Raw genomic sequence first — 22,427 nt, forward strand, 5'->3', positions numbered from 1 at the left:
ATATTGATTATTTTTGTTTTTGTTTTGGTTTTTTTGAGTTTTAGAAGTTCCTGTTCCGGTTCCATTTTCTGCGTGCACAGTGACTTGTGGCCGTGATACGAGTGCGAACTGCAGGGCTGAAGGTTTTTCTTTGGCGATTGGTAAATCACATTCTGACAAACCATGCTCGCCAACGCTATTTCTCGACTGCCCTTGAATGTCCTTCGCGTGACTGAATCTCCAGTTGCTCAATGCTTGGTGAGAAACACATTAAGGACAGCACATTCTCTCGCCCTTGTGAGTACCTCTTGTGCCGGCGTGCCGGCGCTAAATCGCCTCTTTCGGGAACCACGGGACGTCGCCGGTCACATTTGGGAAAGCCGACGTTACGCGGGGCACAGCCACTGGCAAAACATCCGTCACATCAAGGCGGCCAAAGACGCACATAAGATGTCCATGACGGACAAATACATGCGCCTCATCGAAGTCGCTGTGAAAGCCGGCGGTGGGAGCACAGATCCGAAGCTAAACCGCGCGCTGGCGAATGCGATCGAGAATGCGAAGAAAACACAGGTCGTATCCAACGCGAGCATCGAGCAAGCGATACGGCGGGGAGCAGGCATTGACAAACCGAAAAACTTGAAGAGCGCAAACTATGAAATCGTTATGGAGCATGGTGTGCTGCTTGTTCTAGACGTCGAGACGGGAAATATAAGCAAATTCGGGAACGAATTGAAGCAGATCCTCAAGAAGCACACGTGCAGACAAGCGCGAGGTGTCAAGGAACAGTTCCAGCAAAAGGGCTTCGTGCGGGTCTCGGGTCGGGAGGACGGCGGCACCGTGGACCCCGATGCTGCTCTTGAGGTGGGCATCGAGCACGGCGCCGAAGACGTGGTCGAGATCGACGGCGAGTCCAAGATGTGCGAGTTCCTATGCCACCCTAACGACTATTTCGCCCTTTCTAAAGCTCTGTCCTCCAACGGCTACGTGATAGCCGAGTGCGGCCTGAAGTTCGTACCCCACGTACCCATCACTGTCCCCGAGGAACACTTGGAAGTAGTTGGTAAACTTTGCGACGAGCTTGAGGGACACTCCGACATCGTCGCGGTTCACACCAACATAGCGTAGCCATTATAATGAAATATGAATCTTAAGTATGATGCAATCTAGGAAAACTGGTTTGCAAGGAAGTCGTGTACATAAAGCTACTACTCATTTTATTAAGAGCAGTGTGCTGTGTTGTTGCGTGCCACCTCCTGGGTACATATACACGTCACGGTAGAACCGCCCATCTTGATCTTATTTAATTCTTTGTGCCCCAATTAATGTAAGCAGAGGCTATCACAAGGATTCTGCCATAAATTATGCGCCAGTGTTTGATTAAAAACGTGGGCTTGTTACACACTCGTTATACTATTCATCTACATTACGGGGCCATACTTTCTGTAGAGAAGCAATATTCATAATTATGCAGCAGGTAATCATGTGGAAAGAACAAGCATGACTTGGAAGAGATACACTGTAGCTCAAACAATTGCTGCATCTGACCACATTAATATCTGTTCAGTCATGTCCAACTGTGCTGTAATCAACGGCCTCAGCTGCGCAGGTTATGCTTTAAAATGTAATGTTTCATTCTAGAAAGCATACCACAACAGGTCAGCAGTAAATGCACAGAGAGCATTGTGGTCTGCAGCACCATGCCATTTTCAACTTCTTGAAATGCTACAAAAGTTTCTACACTCTATGAAATTAGGAGCACCCTTACATGTATTTCTGTGCTTGCCTCTTTAAACTTGCACATGTCTTTCACATTGTGCCAGCAGGCAATAAGTTTTGTGATGTGCTAATAAAGAAGGCCTCAACTAGGCGACCACAAACAGTCGAAAATATTTGTGCTGCCGCTAACAATGGTAGCCTCTCCCCTATCGGTATTTACAGCGTTTTGTTAGTTCTTTGGCTTGTCACTATGATTATGGTGTTGCTAAGGCAACAGCTTCCAGCCATTTTTCTTAACTTCCTGGCTTTAAACAACTCAGTTATGCATACAGTATAGTTGATCGGCCTTTCTGGTTCAATGTACTAGAAGATTAACATAAGATGTGCTTGGGTCATAGGCACTAGGTGCAGAGTTTCTCGTAACTTTTGGAATAAACTGTTAGTATCTTCACCAGAAGCAGGACGCACTTGATGGCAACGGGCATCATAAATAGAAGATGCCTTGCACCTGCTGCTAAGCTTTGTAAAGAAGGTGCCACCTTTGGCAGAAGCACAAGTAAAGAGTAAGTTAAGTGTTCCAGTTGATACGCTTTACTGATGTGTCCACAAGTGTAGAAACCAAAAATGTGCTGTGTAATGCCACTGCTCCGCATTTACTGGATAATTCACAGGAAACAATGACATCCTACTTGCATTTAGTCTCTTGCTCTTTTTTTTTCACATGAATTGTTATGTGTCCACCTTCAGCAAATATCTCTACCATGACATCCTTACAAAAGCTATTCTGCAATGAAAGAATATGTCGGCAAGAAATAATATTGAGTGCAAGAATCTGAATTGTTCCATTTGGTTTTTTGCAATAGTGAAATTAGAAGGTATGCAGGGTCTGCCTTTAAAATAAGGAGACTGAATATAGAACACACACTTTATTTGACAGAATATTGCAATTCACCGAATATTCAAAATAACCACCTAGGGCATCGACACAGTGAGCCCAGCAAGTTTCCCAGTGTTTCTAGGCATCTTGGAAGTCCTTTTAGGGAATCTCATTGAGCACCTTCATTGCGTCCTTTTGGACGTCTTCCATGGTGGCATATCAGTGTCCTTTCATTATGTGAATCATTTTTAGAAACGGGAAGAGGTCGCAGCGAGAGTGTTCGGGGCCGTATAGTGGCTGGGATGCCTTGTCCGGTCAAAAACTCCCCGGCAACGAGCAACGTGTGCAATGTTATCGTGGTGCAGAACCCGTAGAATAGCGCTCTTCCAGCATTTGTTCCATTGTTGCTGTAATGCAGTGACAAAATGGGCACACTATCAAGCATGTCTACTTGCTACACCTGTTCGAAATAAGCTGAGTCCATCGTGTTGCAAAGCTGAAGGTTCCTCCGCTGCTGGTTTCCCGGTCAAATGCATGTGCGTGCAATGCCACAACTTGTCTCCTTACTGTTAAGACAGACCCTGTATACTGATGAGGTGTTTATGGGATGCTTTGGATTCTATGTGCCCTTTGATGTGAAGCACTATATGCCTCATACCAGGCATGTTGAAGTATGAAGTAGGTAGCACGAAGCCGCTATATCCACTTGCCACTATCATTATTGCTAAGTAGTGCCTGCTCTTGATGTATGCCACTCTTCCCCAGCTCGTTGCTCACACCAGTTTCAGCCTCACAGATTTCTGCTTTCACTGCTGTTGCAAGCTCGCATCCCTACACATAAGTAGCAGAGGATGTAGGTAAGTGCTGTTTTTTGGCAGAAATAAAAGAATTAAAAAGAAATTGAGAAAACGCTGAGGGAATGAGTGTGGAGGAGGAGGGTAAGTTGGGAGTACTTAGCCGTGTCAGCAGAAACGTATGGAGAGGTTTTACATAGGTACTTGTCTCGCCTTGTTTCAGGCCTCTTCAATAAAAAGCTATAAGGTGAATCAACGTGTAGTTGAAGTCGGTGAAAGACAATCGAGAGTTCTAGATTAGGGGGACGCAAGCATTGGGGCCTGCTAGCGCTGGGGGCCACGGTACTGTGAATGCGCAGACCCTTACATCAAAGTTTACGCATGCGCAGTACCATGGCCCCAAAGCTTGTGTCCCCCTAGTCTAAAACTCTGTCTTACTTGGTAAGTTTGAGGAGAGAATGGGGCATACGAACCGTATAAGTTATTGTGAGAACCACGGTGGAGCGACATTTGATCATGTCAACTAGAGGTTGAATTGCCTTCCAACTTTTTGTTGTGAGTCATCAGCGGAATCATAATCACAATTATCGTATTTGTCACATACCCAGTGGCATATGCCCAAGTTGGCATCAAAGAGGTTCATTGAAAAGTAGCACACACCTAGTGACCATACCCAGTGGCACACCCTCAGCAACCCAGGGGCACTTATATTTAGACTGCATTCTCTCCAGGATTGGGCCCACATAAGAGGCTGGAAATAGATTAGAAACAACATACTTGGTACGAAAAATGGCAGTAACTCGTCAAGGAAAACATTGTATAGTATATATAAGTGTCCAATGATGAGATCGAACTTTGTCTCCCAGCACAACAATTGATGATCTAACCATTGATCTACAATTGGATGCATACTTTTCTCATGCAAACACCAACTGGCTCTTTGGAATGATTGGTACATGCATCATTTTGCATAGTGCAAGCATGTACATGCACCAGTTTTCATTTGGCCACAGGCCCATAATTTTAACATACAAGTAGTGGTCAATGTTGCCACTGTTTTTTGCATGCATCAGGTCACATAGCAACTTATATATAGTAAGAATGTATCAGTTCCTTTCAATGTTCCCTCATGGCAGCCAGTGCTTTGAGGTGCTGCATTAGACTGCACTGCCTCTGAGATGGGCCCAGCTAGTGTCAGACATGTACAAGGTACTCAGATAAAGTATTCAAGATACTAAAAAAATGTTACTCAATAGAGCACTAAGTACCTAAATTGCAAGAGTATCTGAAGTAAAGTAGAAGATACCCAGAAAAGTATTTAGTTACTTTCAAGATACTTTTAAAATACAAAGCATGGAACAAAAAAAAAACAAAGTTGTGCATCACTGAAGAGTCTTAATTTGTTAAACAAAGCAAAAGGCTGATTTACAAAAAAAGTTTGTGCTTACCCTTGGAAAGAGCTGCTTTTAAAAATTTGCATTGGACAGTTCATCCCTCTTCTTTTGAAGGATATTGTCACAATGAAGAAGACCATGCAGGACTAGCAGGCTAGACAAGGACGAAGTTGTATGGTTTCTCCTAGCTCATCCACAGCTCAGCCCAGTTTACAATTACACTATATCCAGAATCAGCCCACCTTGCTCGGCGGGACAGGCTACAACTACTCGTCAAACTATGAGGTAGTAGCCAAGTAAAGCTTTGCTTTAAAAGACTCCATCTTGCGGTTACTATTGGCACGTAGCACTCACTACCTTGGGATAATAAAAAGGTGGTATGCCTACCTTTGTGCTCTAATCTTCCATGTGTATGACTAAAAGGACACAGGGTCATGACTGAAAGGACACAGGGTCATAGGTCATGATGATGGCCCTCACAACGACTGTTCAAGAAATTCCAGTGCATGTCATGAGCCAAGTTGTTAATGAGGCAACGCACTTCTGCAGCTGCAACCAGTCAACTCTGATTGAAGTATATTGAAAAGTATCTTAAGAGTACAAAATAACATCAAAAAGTAATTAAGTTCCAGTGTTAAATATTATTTTGCAAAAAGTATTTGAGAAATACCAAAATATGCACAAAGGTATTTAAAGTACAGTATGTATCTTGATTAAAGTATTTAAAATATGTATAAGTCTGGCTAGCACTACGTAAGTGCTGTGTGACATAGCACCATGTTAACAGAAAAGGTTATATTGCATCGCCGGAGTACAAGAAATCGGTCATGTCATCATCTTGAAGCTGTCATCACACAGACAATTGCCTGCCTTACCCAAACACGTTGGCCACTAGCAATGCTTTGCAGACCCCAAACGATGCTGGATAGCCACCTACCTGCAGGATGCTTCGCACAACATTTAGATTCCTGCAGCACGTAGAAGCTGCACAATTTTTTCTGAAGCTGTGCAAGAAAGTATATAAGAACTACGTGGCTTTAAATTTGGTCAGCAGCAATGGCTCAACACTGCAAGATATTTGGCAACACAGCCACAGAAAGAGTTGTTTCAGTTCTGTGTTAGACGCTGGTGATCAGTGACAATGAGAGGCACAGGTTAAAGAACCTGTTGACTCTGTCGTGCATAATGGTTAGCAGTGGTAACCACACTGACATCTATTTCTGCTTTTTCCTACGAGTCTCTTCTGTACTGCTTAGAAGTCTTTACTGTTATTGAGGCTTGCCGATTCTACTTCTGGGAAGCAGCAACTTTCTGGCTCTACAGTGATGCCTGTGGAGCGCACATATTTTGCTAGCTCAGAGAAAGCTATGGTATCTCTCTTGTATACGAATGTGAAGGCAATGCGCATGATGCTGAAGGAAAGAGTGTTCATCGCGAGCAGCATGAGCATACAAAATTTAATGTTGCTCAATATTAGAGCAAAAAAAAATCTTGAGGTGTGAAGTTTCATTGGTAGTTCAGGGAACCAGCTAATATTACAGCAAGATGGGTACATGTCTCTATAGCTCTGGTTATTCACAATTATTTGTATTAATTTTGGTCTCTCTTACCATATATTTTCAATAATTTTGGATTTTATTACAGGAACAGGCAATTGTGCTTGAAAAAGTTGAAGTACAATGTTTTATAAAATTATGGGGTTTTACATGTCAAAACCACTTTCCGATTATGACGCACGCTGTAGTGGAGGACTCCGTAAATTTTGACCACCTGGTGTCCTTTAATGTGCACCTAAATTTAAGTACACGGGTGTTTTCGCCCCCATCGAAATGTGGCAGCCGTGGCTGAGATTTGATCCCGCGACCTCATGTTCAGCAGCCGAACACCATAGTCACTGAGCAACCACGGCGGGTGAAGTACAATGTTGACTTTGTGAACTTATATGATGGGCAAAAAATAATTTGCTACAGGTAATGAGTACACAATGAATGCATCCCACTTGTACGTGGCTGAAACCTGGAGCCTAAGGTTTCAGAATGAAATTCAAGGCAGTGCGAGAAGCAATGAAAAAACAAAAACAAGGTCCTGCACAATTATAATGCACAGGAGAAGGCAGCGGGCCTCAGTTTATTGTGACAAGTACTGAACACCGTGATACAAGCCTTTCCTTTCAGCTCTTTGCAATACCACAGGATTTTGAAATCACAACATAGAAAAGGGGTTACCAAAATTTTGTTTGAAGTTGGCATACTTGCATTAGATCAGTTTCCCGAGAAACCACAGCAAAAACAAAAAAGGATGTGCCAATACGAGTGTCTTCAAGAAATAGCACTTGTTTTTTTAATGAGGAGGGGGACATCTCCAGCTACAGACAGACAAGTTGTTAAATCTTATATTCTCAAAGTACAAAGTTTGGTCACTGCAGCTGCCAAGCTTTGGTTGATGTCTGTTCTCTGCTACTTTCATCAATTCCTCATAAATTTGTAGGCCCTTCAGGTTTTCAAGTTCTTTCCAGGCTTGTAGAGGAATGCAGTTTACTGTTCCAAAATTTCCAACTCAAAGTATGACCAGATAGACATCCTAGTCAAAATGAAAAAACATTCACGTGATGCACAGATAATAACCAGTGGTATTTGGGAGTAACGGAAACAATATAGAAAGGAATCCAGCCATGTGCAACAGCCATGTGTCAAGGTGGTCACAGCTGGCAACAGGCAGACAATAGAAGGGCATTAAAAGAGTGTCTTTGTCCTGCAGTTTGTTTATTTCAGCGAATAATCGTTATCATGACAAGATATAACCACGATCAACTAAATACACAAATTAGTCAAAACTTTATTGACAAGATTCAACCTAAAAGTTTGAGACAAAATTGTGCACATTGGGTTGTTCGAAAAACAGAGCTAAGTGCTGCCTCATTAAAGCAAAACCTTTGAGACAACTTAAAAGCACCGCTTCAGCAAACCTTTATTGAAATGGAAACACATCATTGCTATTATACACAACTACTCTTCCCACTGCCTGCCAACATTTAGGTGTGACAATAGATCTGCAGCAAACAGGCTCTTGAGGGGTTTCCGTTGCTTTACTGGGGCAAGGTCATACCTCCGAAGCCTGCGTCTGATGAATTCTTTTGGCATGTGCTTTTCTTCCGCCTATTAAAAATAAAAGAAACCTTAAACATGTCACAGAATCAAGAAGCAAAAAGATAACATTCCAAAATTTCTATATCTGTTCGAGACATGATTAGCCTGATGTTGGAACATACTGGCATAGCTGACTGTAACCTTGAAATAAGATCATCCACTTAATCACAGCTCCTTTTAAAAGGCCTGTAGTTGAACACCATTTAAAACCTCACTTAAGTTCTTCAAACTTCACACGTCTACTTTTCCTAGGGCAGAACTTAATTCTATGGGAGCAAATATAAAACTGTGGCAGAGGACAAAGACCATAATCAGTATCCTATATACAGGAAAGTTGGCATATCACAACATAGGACAGTAAAAAACGACCCTTATTCAGCAGCCACAACTTTAGCTCGTTTATGTATCGTGCGTCTGAAGATGAAACAATGTAAAAAATATTCTGGTGTTTTATGTACTACAACCACAATTTACTAGAATTTCACTATGAGGCATGGCCATACTGGGGCATTTATTATTAATTTCAACAACCTAGAGTTCTTTAAATTACACCTGCATCTAAGTGCATGAGTGCTTTTGCATTTCGGCCCATCTAAATGTGGCTGCTGCGGCTGGGATTTAATCCACGACCTCGGGCTCGGCAGAGCAATACCATAGCCACTGTGGCAGGTGGTAAAACAATGCGGCGAATGGGGAAGATAAAGATCCTCAAGCCATATCAAGAACTGCAAGCAACCATAATATAACTGTGCAGCTTAAGACCAAACATGCCTTACATGTGTGAACACCAGAAAATACACACCAGAAGGCATCTGTTACACAAACACATTCTGCACTGCAACCACATAATGCAGAGACCAAGAAAATGCTAGAAAAAATTCCTGTTATTACCTCAAGTAGGCATAAATGTGACTAAATGCACAAAACATTAACTCGTTACACAGGTGAGCAGGTAAGGTAAAACGAAGGTAGACACAGTAAGGTCACTTACAGTGGTCAGGAAGGGCCTGCTCAGATACATCATTGCCTCCTCTTCAATTGCCAATTTCTTCCAGAGGTCAATTTTGATTTTTGGCGTGACAGGAGGGACAACTCTGTGTTTCCTAAAAAGAGGAACGATATGCAATCCAAGGATGGATTGTTATCCAGGCACGCTTTCACACAAGCAATCATCATGAAATACTAAGTGCCTCTCTAGAACTTGGAGCACGTAAAGCAAACTCTAAATAGCAGTTTACTATAGAAGAAAACCGTGGTCGACAATAATTGGCGCTGAAAACATGAACAATATTGATTTCTTATGCAACTGTAGTGTCGAAAATGTAGATTAAAAATCACTGCAATGTGTTCACTTGGTGCTCATGCATCACCCGGAGATATATCTTGCTCCCTAAGATTACAAAAAAATTACAGGCCTGTATTTTTTCTTTCCTTGCCTCTTGCAAATGCATTTCCATTGGAAAAAATCCCCAATCAAATCAACCTTTTATCTTAACTCAAATCGAAGCAAAGACTTAACTCAAAGTGTAGGTTTCGTACCACAAATTTTTTGTCATAAGCTACTGCAGCAGTTGAGCGTAAACTACAAACGCACTGCTCACTAAGTACTCATCAAAGATGCAGTGACGCATGTGCAAGCTCATTTCCTTTAATACAGGCCTTTTACCTTTATTTGCAGTGAGTTCTATACGCACTGACCAATTCACAGTTGTCAGTGCGAACAAAATTGTCCGACTGCTTATAAATATATAATATCCAGGTAGCTTCTTTCGCTTCCGTTTTTGGTAACCATCTCAAACGTATGCAAATGCACTTTTGCAAGCTAGTGCAGTGACGGGGAACACAGCACAGACGAAACTTAGTGTCAACTAAACACCCACAATTTTAATGCAGCGGGCGACCCCTAAGAACATTTTTACAAACTTCAAGTGCAGTGCCCGTGAACGACTCGCACGCTAACAAGTCCGCGTTCCCATTATATGAAGTTCGCGGTCCTCCCTTTGTGCTGGAGGTTGTCGACCGGAGGCCAGCTGCCTTTTAAAAAACCTTATGTGCCCCGACGACTCCAGATAGCGATCGTCGGGTGGAGCTGACCGAAACAAATGCAGGAATGTCGGATGCTCTACGGCTAATTCAGATAGCCTAGTTTGGAGATTATATTGCTAGTGTGCCGTATTTTGTTACCTGGGCGAAAGATACTAAACCCGAACATAAGTGGTCAAAATAAATGTCATCACCAATTTAACAAAACCTACTGCTGAGCTAGTTGGTTCACGACTTTAAACAATACACGACAATGAAATATACGCGCCCGTATATGTCGTTTGTGTCTCACTTCGTCCTCGTCTGCTTAGCGCTGTAACATTTGTTTCTAACTCATTACCAAGTTCCTACTTACCCTATATCTATCTTCCCTGGAATATGTTTCACGAAATGGAACCGAGGACCACCAAATCCCCTCCTTTTGAAAACGCCGAGAAGCACATCTGTGAGTCTCATCCTTGCAGTTCGTAAAAGACAAACGCGCTAGTATCAATAAAACGCACGGCGATATATATTTTGCGCCAACTTGCGGCTCACGACCGTGCACCGTGCCCGTTGCGACTTCACATGGTCGCCGCCATGTTGAAAACGATGCAATAGCGATCGTTTCACTAGGTTTTACTGGAGGCCTAGTATGGCCGTAGTTCCTGCACGGAGTGGAAGTTCGGTCCATACAGCGGTCCATCCAACCGCAGCTAGAGCAGCGTCACAGTTACAGAAGCCCATCCTCGAAGCAACAAGCCTAGAACATAAGATATAATTAGCAAGCCGCATTTCTTTTTCTGTAGCCCACGCTGGTTCACTATGTCAGGAGGGGGCAAGGCGAAGGGAGAAAAATATAAATATCATCCCCACGCAAATCACGTTCCTTTTCAAAGCTTCGCAGCCGCACGACTTATCTCCTCCATCGCACAAAACAAAAGGGGAGGCATAGAGGGTCGAGGCTAGAGTTGCGCCGAGACGAACGCCGCCTTTCATCTTGCGGCTGTTCTTTTTTGGTTCTTCGCTGAAATCCTGCGCAGTTCGATAAGCACGCTAATGGGTATCGGCTGTGGACCGCGCTCATTGCTCAGTGCCGGGTACTCCAACAGTCTGTTTTCGCCGCCAAGTAGGTCTCGAAAGCTGACTGCCGACCACGTGCTGCCGACTAACGAGAAAGAAATACACGCATTCGTTTGCATTCGGATGAGATAACAGACAAGAGCTCTTATTGGTTGCCACGCTTGACACGTGGTCGTTTGCGCAACAGCGAGAGAGTGCAAAGTCATGGTAGGCTCGAATCTTCGCAAGCAATTCGCAGAAGAGTGGAAGGTACCATGGCGGATGAGCACTTTTTTGCGGGCGCTCTTGTTGCGCTTGCTGCCGTGCTTGTGTTCCTGCAGCAGTTTTGTCGAAAGTCGAGCTTGAAGAGGTTGCCGCCTGGGCCATTAAGCTTGCCTATTATTGGTTCCTCCTATATTCTTGGAAGGTGAGTTGCGAGCGGCGCTATGTTTTACAAAGTTTGATCTAATAATGCTCTGTGTTTGACAAAACCTCTAGTGTACACACTTGCAATTTTTTGAACAATAACGCGCCGACCACACGACGTGTCAGTGGCCTTGCAGCGGTGAGGGGCACTCCTGAAGCGAACAGTGCAGCAGTACACATTCGCCTTGCACGACCGCACGTAAAGTTGCCAATCCCGCCGTCCCTGCATGGTCACTGCAAGGCCGCGGACACGCCTTACCGTCGACGCTCGCGTGCTATTGTTAAGAAAATTGCAAGGGTGGGCATTGTCCCCTGCTTTTCCAGGTACCCGAACGCATGGGATGCGTTTAGCGACCTGCGCCGCCGCTACGGGGACGTTTATTCAATCAATCTCGGCTCAAGACGATGCCTTGTGGTCAGCACTGTTGACGCTCTTCGTGAAATCTTGGTCACAAAGGGGACGGACTTCGCTGACAGGCCGGACTCGCTTCGTTACCACGCGATATTCAAGGACAACCGGAACCTATGTACGGTAAATTCTTTATGCCCTGTCCTCAGCAGCCTTATTTTTTTTTTCGGTCCTCATCGTGTTTTCTTTTTCTTTTTTCGTCTGGCCAGCTATAGCGTTATGCGACTGGTCTTCGAAGCAACGAACGAGACGTGAGCTTTGCTACCCAGTCATGCATCCGAAGCAAGGGTCCGCAGAACAGTCGCGACTGAGTACGTCTATCGAGACTGAACTGCTCTACCTGACTGGCGAGCTTTCCCGGACCAGTGGCAGAGCCATCAAGCCACGACAAGCGCTTCTAGTCACCACTGCAAACATATTTTATAAGTTCTTCTGTACGGAGCGTTTCAGTCCTGATGACTCGAAATTCTTGCGCATAGTGGACCTTTACAATGAAGTATTTCATCAACTCTTCCAGGGATTCGCCATCGACTTCATGCCTTGGTTAAAGGTACGTGTGCTGGCGTAAACTTTTCTCGAAAAGGAAAAAAAAAAAAGTCACGCCTTCGTGCTTTGCACATAGCCATAGTGGCAGCAGCTATATTTTTCTGATGAGTGGCGTGCAAATGAGTGCTTGGTTTTTCTTTCAGCGTTGCCTTTCAGTTTATATTTTGAGTGCTTCTTTCGTTCGATTGCTAGGCCTTTCTTCCATTGCTTTGTCTTTTGCTACTTGCGGGTGCAGTCCTCGGAATCGTCATTTGCTACTGCGCACTACAAGGCGCAGACCCGCCGTGGTTGCTCAGTGGCTATGGTGTTGGGCTGCTGAGCACGAGGTCGCGGGATCGAATCCCGGCCACGGCGGCCGCATTTCGATGGGGGCGAAATGCGAAAAACACCCGTATGCTTAGATTTAGGTGCACGTTAAGGAGCCCCAGGTGGTCGAAATTTCCGGAGCCCTCCACTACGGCGTGCCTCATAATCAGAAAGTGGTTTTGGCACGTAAAACCCCATAATTTAATTTTTTTTTCTACAAGGCGCATGTCGATCTTGATTTCCCGGGCGCGCGAGTAGACGCCAGTGTGCAGCGGCTCCTTTTCTTTTTTGACACAAACAAGCAGGTCGCTTATAAAATACAGCTCAATCTCTCCTTCCAGCTCATGTTTTTTTTTTTTAAGTTCGCTTCGCTTTAGTCTCGCGTCTTGGCGGAGACTTACCAATGCGATACCGTGCCGGCGTGGTCATCGGTCGCCCACTCCGTATTTCTAGGCAGTTGGTGACAATTCCCTTGCAGTTTAATTCAAAGTGGCCTTAGACCTGCCGCAGTGTGTAGCTACGTCGTTATCCTGCTCAACACGAGGTCGCGTGTAAATTACCGGTTGCTAAAGCCGCGTCCATAATAGCCTAATGTGCAATGTGATTTGTCCTGTGATCGCTGCTCGCGGTACGAAAATCTACAGCTGTGCATGAGGAATGGAGTTATTTTCTACAGAAGCTTTGTTAAAAAAAATTGTTAAAAATTAAAGAAACAGGTTATAGTGGCAGATCAAAGTTAACTTTTTGGCCATTCAACACCGCCGACAACACCTTCTTAAAAAGCTTGCTCTCTTTGGGGCTCATCTTGTCCCACAATAATCATGTCTTGCTCGCATTTCCTTTCTTTAACCCGGTACTTCCCATTCACGAACGGCTTGCGCACAGCCATGGAGGAAGGAAACTGTTTCCTGTCGAGAATGCTGTGCGCATGGAGGAAGGAAAGTAGCGAGCGCTGAGTCTTCAAGGAAGGAAACGCAAGCAAGGCACAGATGACGATTATTGCACTCTAAAAAGTTTACACCCTTTGGGGTGTATATTTGCCATACAATAATCTGTCTAGCCCGCATTTCCTTTCTTGAAAACGCTGCGCTCGTTACTTTCCTGTCAAGAATGATGTCATGCTGATCACGCGCATGCCGTTCGTTACTTGGAAGTAGCGGGCTCGCAGCGTTAAAGAAAAAAAAATGCGGGCAAGACGGATGACGATTATTGTGTGGCAAATATACACCCCAAAGGGTGCAACCGTTTTAAGACTGTACTCTAAAAGGAGCTAGTTACAGGCTTTGGGGCGTATCTGGCACAAATCTTTTGCGTGCGCTGCGCTCCCGGTATTTCCAGGTCATGAGCCGCGTGCGTGTTATCGGCTCGACATAGCATTCTTCACGGCAAAGTAACGAGCGGCAGAGCTTTCAAGATGCAACGCAAGCAAAACAGATAATTATTGTTCAACTCTTAAAAATGTTTACACCCTTTGAAGTTTATCTTGTCCCATAACGATAATCGTCATCTGTCTTGCTTGCGTTTCTTTTGTTGAAAACTCGGCGCTCGCTACTTTCCTGACGAGAATGCTGTGTAAAGCTGATAACGCGCAATCCGTTCGTGACTATAGGAAGTACCGGGCTCGCAGCGTTAACGGAAATGCGGGCAAGACAGATGACGATTATTGTTGTGGGACAAAATACAATCCAAAGGACGTAAGCTTCTTTAAGAGTGTTGTGGGACAAATATATGCTTTAAAGGGTGTGTACTGATTTTAGTGCCTGCAGGAAGTTGCAGTTTTGCACAGTGCATGCTTTCGCGGACATGGTATGGTTTCAGCGCCGCATTAGTATTGCGACGTGTACCTGCAGATGTGAAACAGTTCACTGTGTCGTTTTCATCACGCTTAGGTGGTCCAGGGCAAAGAACTATGTATTCTCAAGGAGAAGTCTATGGAAATATACCGCTTCACCCTGGCCATCATGGACAGACGGGAAAAGGCCATGGCCAGCAGTGGAAGCGGTGCAGGACTGGATCAGGCCCGCGACCTCATGGATGTGTTGCTGCTCTCGCTCAAAGATCCAAGCACCAAAGGCCAGTTGGACAAGGTCGACGTCGCCGTCGTAATCGAGGACCTCATCGGGGGCCACTCTGTCGTCGCCAACCTCTGGGTTTGGTGCCTCTACATTCTGAGCACCTACCCGTAAGCAACAGGAGCCCGTTTGTCTGCGGCCTCATGTATATGATTATGCATACACAATCACCATACAAGCAATTTTAAAGCAGCACTAAACAAACCAGGCACAAATAACCTCGCCATCCGCCTTTATGGCACATGAAGCTACAAGTGCAACCCATGCGGACTGTCTACAAGCTGCTTAGCTGAAAAACTCGCCCCGGTGTCTATAGACAAACCCGTGTGGACATCGCTCCTTTGTAGTTCCATTCTCCATTCAGGCCCGTGGTAACTTCCTTTTTCATAGATGTACAATCTCGATCAAAAATACACAGCTCGGGTGCAGGAGCGATTGCGGGTCTCGCTTGTTTTTTCTACGGGAACGTGGAAGCGCTATAGAAATGAACTCGTAGATCTGCTCAATTATATAACGGCTATCTAGCCCAAGTAAAGGCGCTTTTCTTTCTTTCTTTTTTTTTTTTCGTATCCAGGGGCTTAAGTCTAGCCCGATAGACGTTCCCAGTCTGGCGTCACAATTGAACTTAGTGCGGGAATTTCATTCTGGCATCGCCATCAGTCTTTCGCTCTCGCATTTAACCGTCATGCGAAGCCAGCAAGTCTCGGTAACCATGTAAAATATTTGGCCCTCCGGAGCGGTAATTGGTTACTACGGAAGTGAGATTGAGGTTCCTGCATGGCCTGGTAGCTGTTTGCCGCGCTATACTAGGAGCACCTCGCGTTTTTGCATATGGCGCGATGTTCTGCGACGCTCAGACTGCTCGTGCACGGTGGCACAGCTGCGCAGCGCGAACGGCCTTTCGGAGACGCGCATTGGAATCGAATTTCTTGTTGCGTTGCTTTTGTCCGTTATCAGCGTCCCCTACCGCAAGGGTGAGTGTTCGCATCATACAGCAGTTGCCGCGCGAATGGCCGCTCGAGGCACTTAGTGTGCATTAGCGGGCTTCTTTAGGCTTGGAAAAACTTTCCTGTAGAACTTACTGAGCAAAAGCTGTATTGTTTCTGGTGTTGCTCTACAATTTTCTCATTCACACTTTTCATATTATATTTCAGTTGATAATTAAGACTAATTACGTAATTAGGTGGAATGCAAAAATCTGAGTATCTCTAAGCGACGGCAAACATTACCTCGGTTCTGTCCAGTTACGTGGCATTTGCATATCTTTAAATCTTGGCGCGTGATAGTTGGGACACCCTGTATATGTCTATAGACAGCCAGAAGTAGCCAGGGCGCGTATGGAGAAGATTTCGTACAACTTTAACAGATAAATTTGTGCACCATAAAAACTTCACGTACGTGAATCATTCGTAGTTCTAAAGCACCGTGGACACTGCTTTCACTATTAAGCACATCGTCTGTAGTTTACAGCGTTTGTGAGCGTGTAGATAACCGCAGTTGTGCGACGGCGTACGTGTTCACGTTGATACGGTGTGCCTGGTCTTCCTGAATCAACTTCAGTAGCGCTCGTCGCTGCTAGTTTTACACGACGCAGGCTTCGTGCAGAAACAATCTACACTATATACTCTCACTGCCCTTGCCGGAAAGAGTGTAGGCCTCGTGCAGGGGTACCTTACCCGTTCAGCACGATCAAGGATGTTCGTGCTCAACTGGCGCGTTAAGTATACAGGGTCGACGGTCGACGTTAGGTGCAAAATCTTTCTTTTTTTTTCATTTTGCGGAATCTTCCATTCTACTTCACCGTAAATGTGTTTTGTTTCCGCATGCACGTGTTCGTGTACCGCAGTGCGTAATTTCATTTCTTGCAAAATAAGTGGAAAGCAATGTTTCCTATAGCAATTTGGCGCGGATATCTATAGTGGCGCTATAGTTCCGATTTCTGTCAAACATACGCGACTTTAACGGTGCAGGGCTTCAATTGCGCAAGGGCAACATATGCCCAGAAGTGAACTCGTAACCTCATTAGAGAACATTTCTAAGGGAGCTAATCGCGCAATTGCTATTTGCCTGTTGAAGTAATATCCACCCCAAGCGGAATCGCGTTGTCGCTGGCGATATTTTTTTGGGTGCATCTATAAGCGGAAGGAGATCGCGAAAAACGTGATATTTGACATTAGATTATTTATTTCATCATAAATTCATACATCAACATAAGCAAACAACTGTTGGGCCCATAGCCAAGGCTAGTGTGGGCCCATGTGGTATACATGCGTATGTGCTACGGCGATCAGGACAGTGATGAACAAATGCGTATTGATTATACATAATTGTACAGGATGGGAAACATGAAAGAGTTTCTATAATATATTTCTGATACGCACCGCTTTCTTGGGGAGTTCAATGAAACAATCTTTCATTTCCTGCACCAAACAGTTTTAGTGTTACTCTCGGGGTACCAGTCGTCAGAAAAGGCATTGGTATACGAGTATATAGCTCTACGATCCACCATCAAGCGAGCGATCTCGACACGGCGATTTGTATGCCCGTCCGCAGGGAAGTGCAACGCAAGATCAGGGAAGAAACGAGGGCGATAAGCTCCTCTGAGGAGCGACGACCCTGCCTTTTGGACCGGAGCCATTTGTGCTACACAGAGGCCACGCTCTACGAGGTCATCAGGGTCGTAAACTCGCCCATCATTCCCCATGTCTGCACCAACGATACCACGGTCCAGGGTAAGCACCATGTATCATCGACGGATACAAGTGAATTATATGTCCAGCTAATCAATATTTCAGTCCTTTATTCGTGTGCGCTTCTGTCACATAATTGTAATTTCACTCTTGTGGGTTTGTTTCAAAAATCGTGTACCTACTGTAATTGAGCACATGTCGGTGCTGCGTGCGTAAGCTGCGCTCGCTTTAAGTGCATATGCCCAGTACTTTCCGGCTCGGAGCGTTGTGCGCGTAGGTGTTTTAAAGCGTTACAGACAACAAAATGCCGGACACATAAACACGCCGAAGAGATTCATGCAATTTCGTAGCGCTACACCTCACAGATCGTAGTTCCGGGGCATGCATTATACACTCCAAAAAAGTTTACACCCTTTGGGGTGTCTATCTGCCTTGTTTGAGTTTCCTTTCTTGAAAACGCCGCGCCCGCTACTTACCTGTCGGCCACGGAGGTTTCCTTCATCCATGCTGTCGGCAATGCTGTCATGCTGATAACGCGCATGCCGTTCGTTACTGGGAACTACCGGGCTCGCCGCGTTAAAGAAAGGAAATGCGGACGAGACAGATGTCGTTTGTGTGGCAAGATACGACTCGAGGGTGTAAACATGGTACATACAAAGATTATACACCTATTAGGGTGTAATATTGTTCCACAAATATTTGACCGTTTTCTCTCGCGTGACCGCGGTGTTTTGTCATGAACGTCACACGTAGCGTGAATGGATCGACAGGCAAGTGCTCGTCGCACTGCGTTACAGGAAGGACCTATAACAATTACCGTTGCAAAAAACTACTAAAGTGCTGGGGCAGCTAGCTGCATCTCCACCGCGGTCTTCGCGGTATTCTATATTCAGAATATACTTACGTTCCGAGTACTACGGTACACGATATTTACACCTTGCGCTATAACTGCGATACCACGTGCACAAAATTAAGCGATTGTCTAACCGCGCCAAGCAAGCATGCTTTGTGTTTGTAGTCGGCATGCGAAGAGGCTATGCCGATTTCAACAGCGTCCGTGATTTCACTGTTGCGCAGGTTTTCACGTGAGCAGGGGCACCGTCGTAATGTTCAACACGAACGACATCAACTACTGTTCGGATCTCTGGGAGAAGCCCTGGGATTTCAACCCTGAAAGGCAATGTTCCCACGCCTACTGAAAATCTCTTTTCGTACGATCGTTGCCTCTCGCTTGCATGTGCTTTATAGGTCTATTCGATTCAGCCAAGTTTCTCTGCACCTACTCACGGTGCACTGCACCTGTGCATTCGATGCCCCGAGGTGCAGCGGTGCACCCTGCACCCCCGTGCTCGATTGAACGGGGTATGCAAAGCAAGGTGCCGCCGCGGTGCAGTGCACCCTTAAACCTTGCAGCGAGCGGGTGCAGCCCGGAACTGGCACCCCCATGCACCTTTTCGTTTGTGCTGCCGCGCACCCTTTTCTCAGTCGAACAAACTGTTGTTTTTTTTCTCATCTTGCTCTCCGCCACAAACCTTGTGCTCGTCGCAAATAACCCCGTATATCTCAGTGTATGCACAAGCGTTCACATGTCCAAACTGAATTCACTCGTTGTCTCAATGGCAAACTACTGGCGCACACGTAACAACCGTTCAACTCGTTTATATGATTTCATGCTTCGAAACCTTATGTGGCTGTAATAAGCACATATCACTCGCGCAGCCCGCTAATTCAACAGTCTTGCTTGCGCAGGTTTCTCGGCGGGAACGGATGCGTCCTCAAGCCCAGCCACTTCTTCCCCTTCGGCACCGGCAAGCGCTCCTGCATGGGCGACGGGCTCGTGCGCGCCACGTTGGTGCTCGGCATGGCGGCGCTGCTCGGACGCTTCGAGCTCTCTTTGGCCCCGGGCCAGGAACCCGCGCGCTTCGCAGATTTCCGCAGCAAGGTCATCTTCGACCGCGATCCGGAAATCGTCTTCACGGAGGTCGCTGCACGCATGCAGTGCCCGTAGCTCCGCCGGGTTGAGCACACGGCCATCCTTCAACTGTCTTACCGCCGCCATTTCAGCTCATCGTCGTTCGCGCGTCACTGACGCTTCAACAGGTTCGTCCAGGTCTGCCCGTGTGCCCATTACGCGAAGCGCATAGCTTTTCCGCTTTCACAGCATTTGTTGGGCTTCTGAGTACATGTCTGGGGAGACCGGCTATTTCGGAATGTCAACTGACACAGGTCAGCGATTCATTCGGGTCACGAGAAATCCACGGCCCCCACCTTCCGATGTCAGTCCGCACGTCAGTTTCTGCAGACCTTCGGAACTTGCGTACCGGTCCCCCGCTGCATACGGCCAAAGCGCGGCACTTGGCGGTGTGCGCCACAAGCGCTCCGTGCCAGTGCGACACGGCAACAGCCTGGACTGCCGCTGGTGCTAACTCCATCAGTCTCTACACTTTTTTGCAGCTGGAGTCATCTGTCGGTGCAGCGTCTCGGGCAGGAGGGAAGCTCGGGGCTTGGTCCATGCTTGGTCCATGCTTGGTCCAAGCGCGCAAAGGCATGTCGACACTGCTCGTGTGCGGCCGCGTGACGTCGGCGGCGCGATTGCGCGCAACCGAGACCCGCGCCTCAGCTCAGCTTCGCGCTCCCGTGCCACCCGCGGGCGTCGCTGCCCCGGCGGGCTCCCTTTTACACTAAATCACCTTCATAATAAATAGACCGTCCACCTCTTATTCGGCGCGTCACGTAATCTTGCTGCGACAACTCGCCACTACACTGGGGGTCACGCTTTCAGTTTACCGCCCTTCAGCTCACCGTTGTCACGCTGGCCAGCCGTAACTCTGGTTAATCTGTCATCAGCATCTACTGGATTCTTCCAGCGCCCGCAGACGCATTTGATTCTTCCTGGTCAAGCGGCAACCACTCGTCTCTTTAGAGGTGCCAGTCACTAACTGTTCGACCCAACACTTCGAGCCGCCCGAGCGGCGTCCTGGTTGGACAAGTCTAGGGTGTTCCAGTTGTGTATAAAAACTCTGCTTTAGGTTCATTTGCGGCCCAAAATTGTGGCGCATTGTGCGCCACATCGTGCGTGTCTGCTCGGTGAGGCTTCGTACTCGCCGCGTCAGCGTCCCCGTTCACCGTCACGTCCATGAGCCATGCGCGCCTCGCTACACATCCTGACCCGACGACTGGAGCGCGGGCGTCCAGCCGCCGCAGCCAGAGGTGCCCGCGTGTGGTGCGGTGAGCGCGTAGCTGCTGCTGGGGTTGGGAACGTGCGCGCGTTTACTCACGCGTGCGCCAAACCGCGGCCGAAACCTTCGAGCGTGCGTTTGCCATTGCGACTCAACGGTCCGAGCTCTGGGCGTTCCTCCTGTCCTGAACCTTTGGATGCGCGTGCATGGACGCCATGTCTGGGACTCGCGCCCTCGACCTCCAGGATTGTCGCAACTTGCCATACCAATATAGTTTTAATTTCGCTAATTTTAACGCCACTTTCTGCAGTTGAACTATTGTATCTAATACTGCACACTGGATGCTTTATGCAACGCTTCGGTACACTGCTGTATTGCTCACAACTTGAAATGTTGAAATAAAGCTGTGCTCCGACATTCCTTGTGGATTGTTACTTGCATTTAAGAGCAGCTGTTTGATGTTTTTCTCAAATGTCAAATACTGCGCCTCTGGTCAAACAACGCTGGGCAACTTCTAGACTTGCCTGCTGTGGAGTGTAGTGGCTACGGCCTAGCACTGCTAAGCCCGAGGGTGTGGGATCATATTCCAACCACTGCTGTGGCTACCGTTCATTGGGAGCACTTCAAAGAACCTCAGGTGGTCAAAATAAATCTGAAGTCCCCCACTATGGCATGCCTCCCCCTTCCCCCGCCAATCAATACCCCTATGCCTGTGCAGTGCCAGTGTATCGCATGTTACAAACTTGCGAAGCCCTCCTGCTGTTTAGCTCTGGAGGACCAAGAAAGGGTAAATGATTATTGGAGAGAATCTGCCAGCACATAAAAACTTGAACAATCGTGCAGTGGCTTTGGCACATGAACCCCAGAATTTCTTTCGCTTCTAGACTTTGTTTGGCATGTGTTATATTCCAATCCAAAGGACTGTTGAAGTTGAGGCCACAACAGTCTGCATCTCTCGCCCCCATTGGGCTTAGCTGCTGCTGTGCGTGCATGCTGGCCTCAATGGCTGCTTCCTCGTCATGCAGCACTAGCACCACAGGCTGCTGCTGCTTGCAGCCTCAGGCAGCACGTACAACTTTGACTGCTAGGCAGCATTCAATTGGACATTACTACTTTCGCATTCACAGCTCTTAAGTGTTTAGGTGTCCTCAGGTTTTACACTTTCTGGCTGTTCCTTTGGCACAAAAATTCAGTGGAGATAATGACCCTTTCTTGAATTCCACACCCAAACTAGTGTCATTACATCAGTGGTATGTCAGATTTTAAGACAGTTTTGTATTTTGGTTATATGGCATGTAAGGAGGTCACTGAAACTTGCTAGGTTGAGTATTTTGGTCTTGTATTCATCGATGAACAACTAGACAAGATGAGATTGCCAATATTCATGATGTCGCTAGGCTGGTACAGGAACTTCAAAGGGCTATTGCCACCACTCTTTCGTTGCACATTTCTCTGGCTTAAAGGGACCCCAAAGAAAAATATTAGGTCGAGCCAGGTTAAAAATATCCAGCTTCTGTAATAATGAATTCAGAGCAAGAACATAGCTTTTGTGAGAATGACCTAACAGATCAGTGGTGCCTTTAGTTGCAGAGAATGGTACCTCTCTCGTGTGATGCCAAGGTACCAGCTGCATGCAAGTCTGGAGACAGTAGAGGCAGGAGGTTTGAGGAACGTCGCCGACGAAGGTTGAGAGGAGTGGCTACTCTGCAGATAGTAGCAGAGGTGGCAACGTGGAAATTGTCATGGCCTCTGTTATGGCATAGTTGGTTGAAATAAAGGAGTGGCAGTGTTCTACACAGCTATGTT

At 46.4% G+C, this 22,427-nt stretch overlaps 2 protein-coding genes across 2 annotated transcripts; both read left to right on the forward strand.

Moving 5' to 3' along the window:
• The first annotated feature begins 57 nt into the window (after window positions 1–57).
• LOC126542303 (probable transcriptional regulatory protein OEOE_0768) lies at window positions 58–1,203 on the forward strand. Its single transcript, XM_050189322.3, has one exon. It carries the CDS (start codon window positions 163–165, stop codon window positions 1,105–1,107), a length of 945 nt encoding a protein of 314 aa, XP_050045279.1. The 5' UTR covers window positions 58–162; the 3' UTR covers window positions 1,108–1,203.
• Window positions 1,204–10,407: 9,204 nt separating this feature from the next.
• LOC126542295 (cytochrome P450 307a1-like) lies at window positions 10,408–21,041 on the forward strand. Its single transcript, XM_050189312.3, has 7 exons — window positions 10,408–11,420; window positions 11,744–11,946; window positions 12,038–12,378; window positions 14,570–14,862; window positions 17,306–17,484; window positions 18,520–18,619; window positions 19,192–21,041. The coding sequence occupies exons 1-7, from the start codon at window positions 11,269–11,271 to the stop codon at window positions 19,448–19,450; spliced, it is 1,527 nt and encodes a 508-aa protein (XP_050045269.1). The 5' UTR covers window positions 10,408–11,268; the 3' UTR covers window positions 19,451–21,041.
• The last annotated feature ends 1,386 nt before the right edge of the window (window positions 21,042–22,427 follow it).

This window comes from Dermacentor andersoni, chromosome 2 (assembly GCF_023375885.2).
Source record: "Dermacentor andersoni chromosome 2, qqDerAnde1_hic_scaffold, whole genome shotgun sequence".
Lineage (NCBI taxonomy): Eukaryota > Metazoa > Arthropoda > Arachnida > Ixodida > Ixodidae > Dermacentor > Dermacentor andersoni.

Excerpts from the sequence above, each read along its gene's own strand:
- LOC126542303 (XM_050189322.3), top strand. The coding sequence starts at position 163 with ATGCTCGCCAACGCTATTTCTCGACTGCCCTTGAATGTCCTTCGCGTG.
- LOC126542295 (XM_050189312.3), top strand. The coding sequence starts at position 11,269 with ATGGCGGATGAGCACTTTTTTGCGGGCGCTCTTGTTGCGCTTGCTGCC. Across the intron at positions 12,379-14,569 it reads ACTTCATGCCTTGGTTAAAG|GTGGTCCAGGGCAAAGAACT; the intron begins GTACGTGTGCTG and ends CATCACGCTTAG. Across the intron at positions 18,620-19,191 it reads TGGGATTTCAACCCTGAAAG|GTTTCTCGGCGGGAACGGAT; the intron begins GCAATGTTCCCA and ends TTGCTTGCGCAG.